General features: G+C 36.8%; 1 protein-coding gene across 1 annotated transcript; it reads right to left on the bottom strand.

Annotated features, from left to right (window-relative positions):
* Positions 1-4,871: 4,871 nt before the first annotated feature.
* Positions 4,872-6,987, bottom strand: LOC104943646 (protein HGH1 homolog). Its single transcript, XM_010769099.1, has 3 exons — positions 6,869-6,987; positions 6,668-6,790; positions 4,872-5,633 (listed from the first exon to the last, which is right to left on the bottom strand). Exons 1-3 carry the CDS (start codon positions 6,890-6,892, stop codon positions 5,415-5,417), a joined length of 366 nt encoding a protein of 121 aa, XP_010767401.1. The 5' UTR covers positions 6,893-6,987; the 3' UTR covers positions 4,872-5,414.
* Positions 6,988-7,852: the final 865 nt, after the last annotated feature.

Genomic DNA, 7,852 nt, shown 5'->3' with positions numbered 1-7,852 from the left:
TCACAAGTATTTGTTAAATTGCGCTTTTGAAGGAATTATTATGTTAGTCAATGACTTGTAGATAAAAGTTACAAAAACGTTAAAACGTAAGCAACTGTAACCACTGTAACTAAGTACAGTTGAGTATTTTTTGAGGTACAATTATTTTACTGCATAAGTTACCCTGCAGTTTCAGAAGTAACTTCACTTTTACCAGCTGCAGCATTAATGGTGCTCAAACGTTAATGCATTAATATTCATGTTCCAGTTATGTTTAGCTCAAAATAGCTAAATAAGCCCTTTTACTTTTGGCACTTTACGTTGTTTTTTTTTATTAGCTTAGCCTATGCCTTAACTTGTAATACTTTGAATGTATGTCCGTTGTGTTTACACTTTCATGTTTGGCTACACTATTTACAAAAGGTTTTGAATCCAACTTGTAAAAGAGGCACCAATATCTATTTTGTAATCAAGCAGCATTAAATCTACATCTGCTGCTCCACTGACACACACACACACACACACATGCAAGACACACATGCACGCACACGCACACACGCACGCACACACACACACACAAAGAGGAGCTCAATTCAAAGTGAAAGAGGAGTGATATCCTTTCAGCAGTGTGGTGAATGTTTCACTGGTCTGACAATCCCCTCAAAGTGCAAACACACACACAGATTCCACTGGCTGTGTGTGATCAGATGGAGTTGAGAGAGCAGCAGGCGAGAGACGTTGGACTCAGAAGAAATGTGTAAAATGTCTTATCAGAATGATAAGAAAACAGAAGATATGCTGTTCTATTTTTAGACAAGTGGCATGTCATTGGTGTCTAAGTCAAAGTCTAGTTGAATGTATACTTTTTTTAATGTTGTTTAGCCTCAAAATGTCACAAATGACAAGTCATTTTCTCCCTACAACTCTGGCATCTATTATATTTTAAGATAAGACACTTTAATAATCCAGAGGAGAGAGACGTGGTGTTATCAGTTCTGCTTGATTAGCAATATTTTTAATTGATTACGATTTAAAATGCAGGGCTTTTACTTGTAAAAGTCCTTTCTACATTATATGACTGTATATTTAAGTAAAAGTTCGGAGTAGCCTACTTCTCCCATCACTGCTTGAGTTTATTCTTAAGTACTATAGCCTACTAAATATATACATGTACAGTATATACAAATAAGCACAAAATAAGAATAGAGCCACTCAATACAAAAAAACACAATGCACACATTATATCCTTCAAAACACTGGGACACAAATCATTACATCTTTGGTAACTTCTAAATAAAGACAACATGTCACCTGAGGAATTTAAAGTGAGGTAGTTTGAACATGAAGTCATTGCTCTTGTATTCGTGTGTGAAGTCACGCCAGTGGGGCTGTCAGTAGTGAAGGAAGCACTCAATGATAGTAGATAAAATACAGTGACATTTGCATTATAACTCATAATGAGCTTAAAATGTTTTTGCATGGGAAGCTTATCTTTAGTTCAATGTTTTCAGATACATGTGTAGGAACGGTCAATGTTCAAGGCTGCAATGAAAGTGTGTCAAGACAGAATAACAACAGCCGTTGGTGTGTAGGACATATCTGGCACGTACTGTGGCACTTTCTCATTGATCGAATTCCCCTCCTCGACTCCTATCCTCGTGTCTTAGTCCCGCCCACAGGAGATGCGTTTCTGACTATGGTTTCTGCACGGACCTCACAGCTGTTCTCACTGTAAACATTGCGTCGCGATTCAAGCGATAAAATAATATCCAGGGGATGCATGCAGAGCTGTCATTGGCTGAGATATGTCCGGCCGTGCGTCGCGAATCTTTTAAACATCACTGTTGCCGGAAATACATCCGCGGAGGACCCATCAGTGTATCCTCGACCATAGCTCCTCCAGAGTTAGTGAAATGAAAAAGGCCCTGTGTGTGTGTGTGTGTGTGTGTGTTGGGGATACACATGAGGAAGTGAAACAGGAAACCTGAGCATCTGATTGGCTGTCGGGACACACAGTTCCATAGCTGCTTCAGAGACGTCGTGTGCAAGAGAAGTCTTCTTTCTTTTCCTTCCTGTCTTCACCCTCCAATGAACACAAAAATGCAGCAGTGTGTTACGTCCCAACATGTACTATGATTCAGGAGCTGCCCAACTGCATTCTCATTACCAACACTAAATAACCTGTTGCTTTTGCATAGACTTTGTTGGAGTTATTGATAAGGAATGACGCAAAGCAGCTAATCCTGAGGCTGAATGTAGAGTGAATTACTCCTCAAAGACAACATGTAACATGGATAAAGCACTAATAGGCCTACGTACTTATTATAAGCTTTGAGAAAGCTACGCAGTTGGGTCATTCCTAGCATTCGGTGCCATTTCAACTAGGGTGTTCAAAAATAAAAAACAATTTTCCATGTTTTTGTTTTATCTAATCTGAATGATGGCTTGTTAAAGTATAAGAACAATATTTTGGTCAAGCTCAGGATATTATGCTTACATTTTTTTTTTTTCTGTGTCCACCCCGTTACCGGGAGAAATAGTAACAGGGTGGACATTTTATGCTAAACTTGGCTATTGCTACATGTCTGATGATAATCAAGCTAGCACTTGGTGACAACAGAAACATATATTTGATAGATATATACACCATATTTTCTAAATGTAACACAAATGATCAGTTCCACTAAAAATGAGCATAACAGGGTGGACATTTTATGCTTTACCGTAACAGTTAAGTTCTTTAAAACATTAAAAAAAAACGTTGAAGGAAGAATGCATTCACTCTGCTTCTTGAAGATGATTTCCCACTCAAAATGTATCCTTCTTGAGTCACACAAATAGTAGAATATTAAAGGGGCGTGTCCAGAGGGATTCAAATCAGAGTAACAGGGGGGAAATTCAAACAGGGGACACACACTTTATTTTCAATAAAAATGAATTAATAACAGCAATTTCAATTTGGTGAGGAATATTAGCAAAAGGGTCATACAATACTCACAAAAATGTAGAATTTGTTTGTATTTCTTTGATTTCTTTTTGTATATCTGTTACAGAAGTTGAGCAAACATGATTGGGGACACAGCAATTTGGCCTACTTGTGCTAAAATCAGAGTAATTATTTAGAATGTTGAATATCCTGGCTAAATAACATTGTTGTTTTATGGTAGAGGGTATGCAAATTTAAAACCAGGCTTTTAAAAAATAAGCATTAGACCTTTTAAATACAAAATATATGATATAATGTGGTGGGGACCTAAATGGGACCGAATTCTAGGAATGACCCAGTTCTGTTTGGAGGTGTTTCTCTTTTCTGTTTCACAGATAAAAGGAAGAATAACGTTCTACTCAGGGTTATTAATAACCACGAACTCTAGAAGGAACAAAAATGTTTCAAATACCAAAGCTAAACATCTCTTGTTCCTACTCCATGTATGATCTAAGCAATATGTTTCAGAGTGAAGGAGTCCATTTCCTGTAGTAGTCTGGATCTGGCCTTGTGTTGATGTGGAAAAACTCACCGAGACGCTGATAAAGAAACACCTGATCAGCATGCAAACACACACTATTCCATATACTGAAAGAAAGAAGATAAGCAACGGCAAAATGTTCCTCTATACGTCCTGCACTAAAGATAATATGCTTAAAAGGAACACACATAATTATAATTCCGTACATGTGGGAACCTTTATTTTTAATACAGTAACCCTATTCTCTTGCCCTTAAAGTGAACCTAAAACTATATGAAGGAAGTGAGGACTGGACAAAATGTCCTCCATTAAAAAAAAGAAAAAGGTCTTAAAAATGTTGTCACTTTTCCACAGTGTGTCCACTTTTAATAACTTTCTTAAAAGTCTCCTCACTTTCCTCACTTTACTTTTCAGAAAATGTTTTCTGTCTGAAATGTTTTAAACTCAAACTGGTCCAAACAAGTACAGAGAAAACAGGACGTGCACAGAGTTGAGTTCTAGTTCCTGGTTTTATCTAGTCTCACTCGTGTAAGGGTTAAAGTTTACTGCTCTCTTCTCCCTGCTCACACTTTGTATGTGTTGTTCAAATCATGTGAATGAGGATTCTGACACATAAAACTATAAAACAAAACATGACTTCCACTTACTAGGTGAACATCTTCTGACTTTATGACTTGCTATTGAGTCACATCGTGAGGAGCTTTAATAACTCTTATATTTCACTCTGTTTATTTTCAAGTTAAAGATAAACTTCCGCACTGAGGAGAGCAGTGGAGCAGTGAACTGGTTTATCATCAATGTTAGTGAAGAAAAAAGGACTCTGACACCCCCTGCTGGTCATCCCTGTACTTTAAAATATCCTTCAGAGGAGCAACAACTGTCCTGACGTCTGGTGAACATCTGACCACAAATCAGTGTGAGGCTTTTAGTATCAGAGATTCCAAAGATGTGCTTAAAGATGTGTAAAACATTTCTATTTGAGGAAATGTGTCATATCATTTGTGTTAATGTCATTTAGATTCAAGGTAAAGCTTGACGATCATGGCACAGTTTGATACGGTCACAAAGAGGTGGTATAAAAATGACTTTTCCTAAGTGTATAACCTGCTTAGAATGCAAATAAAAGAAGTTAGGGATCAAACAGCCATCCATAGAGTGGAGATCTCCATACTTAGCAAGCCGACCCCCCCCCCGTTATTCCTGCTAATAATAATAATAATAAAAACTGATTATTAAACACAACAAAATTGAAGATTAGTGATTTTTATGTTTAAAGAGTTTCCTAATGTCACATCCAACTGTAGAAAAATGTTTCCACCGTTGTTATGTGGGACAGTGAAGAAAAAAACTTTAAAATAATTGTAATAGTGATTAAAATCACTAATATATGATGAAACCGATTCACAGTGAGAAGCAGAGCGTGTGTCCCTCATGGAGCTACAACTAAAAACAGCTTTTATTATTTTTTATTCTTACCAGTATTTACTACATGAATAGTTTTTGACTATAAATATCAGAAAGCATGGAAAACACCCATCCTAGGTTCTAAAAGCCCAAGCTGTTGTCAGTCTACAACCCAACAGAAAAACAGGATATCTCCACATTTGAGATGGCAATTCTTGCTTGAAAAACCATCGTTACGTTTTTTTTGTCAAACGACTAATAGATAAGTCAGGTAAGTTGCAGCTCTAACCTCTCATGCTCACAATATTATTTAAAGGCTTTCAAGAGAAACATTTATTTTAAAATCCAACACTCTTCTTTTTTATATCATTACTTACTTTACATGTTCAATTCTAGTTGAGCCCTGCAGCAGTGATAAGTCCTCTGTGGAGCAGATGATGAATCACAGTGGCTCTCTCAAAGTCCTGTAATGTCTGAATAAATCTGTAATAAACACTTAACTGTCTTAATGTCACAAAGCCGTTGCTTAAATAGATGCAGTGGATGAAACCACGTCTGAAAGCTTCATCGTATCAGTCCAGCCTCCTGTTCTTTTTCCGACCCCTCTGTGTCACTCCTCTTTTTCTTCTCCTCTTCCTCCTCCTGTTTCATCCTCTCCTGCTCTTTCTCTAGCTCCTCCTGTTCTCTGGCGTCTGCCTTCGTCAGTTTCTCCTCCACCTCTTCAGGAATGTCCACCTCCAACAGGTTCTCCATCCCCGGCTCTGGCTCGTCTCCTATCAGCACCTGCAGAGAGGGAGACAGAGGGGAGATCATGAGACACGGGCATACAGAACCAGAACACTTTAATATCCCGGGGGGAAAGAGGGCTTTGGTACAGTTGCTCCTCTATGATACAAATATTCACATAAACAAAATAAAAGTAATAATGTGCAATAAAAGATCAAATAAAATAGAATAACAAAATGTATATAACAATAAGAAATACAATTATATATGTGCAATCAAAGAATAACATAAAATGGAATAACAATATATTATATAAAAATAACAAATTAAAATATGAATGTCCAATAAAAGGATAAAATAAGATAAACATGTTGAACGCAAAAAGGGAAAGTAAAAAAGTGCACATTGTACAAAATACAACAATAAATATTTAACAATGTGTGTATTATATGTAGTGGTGTGCCAGTATAAAATATATACTTATACTTAGTTAAAAAGTATATATATATATATATATTTTTTTAACTGTCACAAACTTAAGTAATGGGAGGGCTATCTCTGTATAAGTTATGCTTTCTGTCCTCCAGCTTCTATTCATTTTGTTTGTTTTTCGGATGTATAACCTGTCTAATTGTTGAAATAGTAAAAAAAATAATAAAAAAATGTAATTTACACCAGGATAAATTTGTATTTTGACTCTTATTCAAAAGAGATTACAAAAAACACAATAGCCAATTCAGAATGAGGTACACCTAGGTAATGCAGTGTAATCCACCACTTTTAAGAATACCTCTTTAACTCACGAGAGTTTGAGGGGAAACTGATTTAGAGAGATGTTGATTTAATTTTCCGGTCATTAAAAAAATTAAGTTCTCACTGCTGTTGAATACAGCTTTTAATAGCAGGCATTTACACTTGTCATAGAAGGGAAAGCAGGGGAGGATCGAGGGATACAAAAAATCTAATTTGGGTGCCAACTTTTTCTAAATAAAGGACATAGAGAAACATTTCAAGAGATTATTCGTTACATGGCATTTTGTATTCTCGTTAATGTATTTGATATTAAAACAAGATGATTAACTCTTTCCTACCTCCACAAGTTTCTCACAGGCCGCTGTAACGTGGACATCCGTCTCCCATTTGTGGAACTCCCTCATGATGGGATAAACGCTCTTCTTCTCGAATATGTCCCGGCCCGCTTTGGTCGCTGTCAGCTGTAAAAGAGAAGAACAGTGAAACACCAAACATAAAAACATGAGTCTATGTGTACTGTTGTCTTTGTCGTGTTGTACCAGTAGAAGAGTCTCCAGCAGCATCTTCCTGATGTCGGGGTCTTCTTCTCTCTTCTTGTCCTCGGGGAGGTACTGCAGGTCCACAGGCAGACCTGAACATCACAACACCTCTGTTAAAGTCAGTGAGTCTCAAACTGTCTCACCTGCCTGCTCACTCAGCCCCAAGCCCATTGGTGCAAACTGAACACACAACATGGTAATAGACATTCACAAATATATATCTTTTTAGTTTTAAAAAAAAGGGCTCAGTGGTTTAAGAAATGCAGCAACTTTGCACACTTGTCTAATGTAGATATCATTGTTATTCACGTTAACATTGTAGCTGTAGTAGCATATTAAAAAGTGTATTCAAATTTTTATTTTGTTGTGTATTCTAGACTTTATAGAAATACATTATTGTAATGTTGATATGTACAGTATATATTTTTTGTGTATTTTGTTTTCACTTCTATGCCGTGATAACTTGCTGTTGTAAAACAAGAGTTTTCAACTTTAGGGTCCATCCATCAACCCTTTGTAAACTTTAGTAAGCGTAACTCTAACAGCTTGAAATACTGCGTTTGTCTGGGACTATTTTCACTGGCGGATTAATCCCCAATAGTAAGTAATTGGGACAGCACAAAACAGTGTTAAACATGATTTTTATTTTTTTATTTGGACAACATTGAGCTCTATGGCACAACGGAAGAACATATATATGGATTTAGATCAGGGGTCTCCAACACTTCGATCGCGAGCTACCGGTAGCTCGCAAGCCCTCAATAAGTAGCTCGCCAAGCAAATCCAAAATGTAAAAATTACAACAAAAAAAAAAAGGAAATGTAATTAAAAGAATCTACCCTATGCATAAACGAAACATCAATCATAGTGAACTCTATCTACTTATTACAACTCTATATATCTAACGCCCCTCCTCCCCCCACCCCCACAATGAATATCGACCAATCACATTCTTGCTTGATTTGCGGGACCAGCGTTGCAGTC

This window comes from Notothenia coriiceps, unplaced genomic scaffold (assembly GCF_000735185.1).
Source record: "Notothenia coriiceps isolate Sejong01 unplaced genomic scaffold, NC01 NC01_scaffold00006466, whole genome shotgun sequence".
NCBI lineage: Eukaryota > Metazoa > Chordata > Actinopteri > Perciformes > Nototheniidae > Notothenia > Notothenia coriiceps.
The sequence above is the reverse complement of the archived record's forward strand: the minus strand, read 5'-3'. Positions and strand labels throughout refer to the sequence as shown.

Coding starts and splice junctions, on each gene's coding strand:
- LOC104943646 (XM_010769099.1), bottom strand. CDS start 6,892: ATGCTGCTGGAGACTCTTCTACTG. Junction 6,791..6,868: donor TGCTGGAGACTCTTCTACTG/GTACAACACGAC, acceptor TCTCTTTTACAG/CTGACAGCGACCAAAGCGGG. Junction 5,634..6,667: donor CCTGTGAGAAACTTGTGGAG/GTAGGAAAGAGT, acceptor CCCTCTCTGCAG/GTGCTGATAGGAGACGAGCC.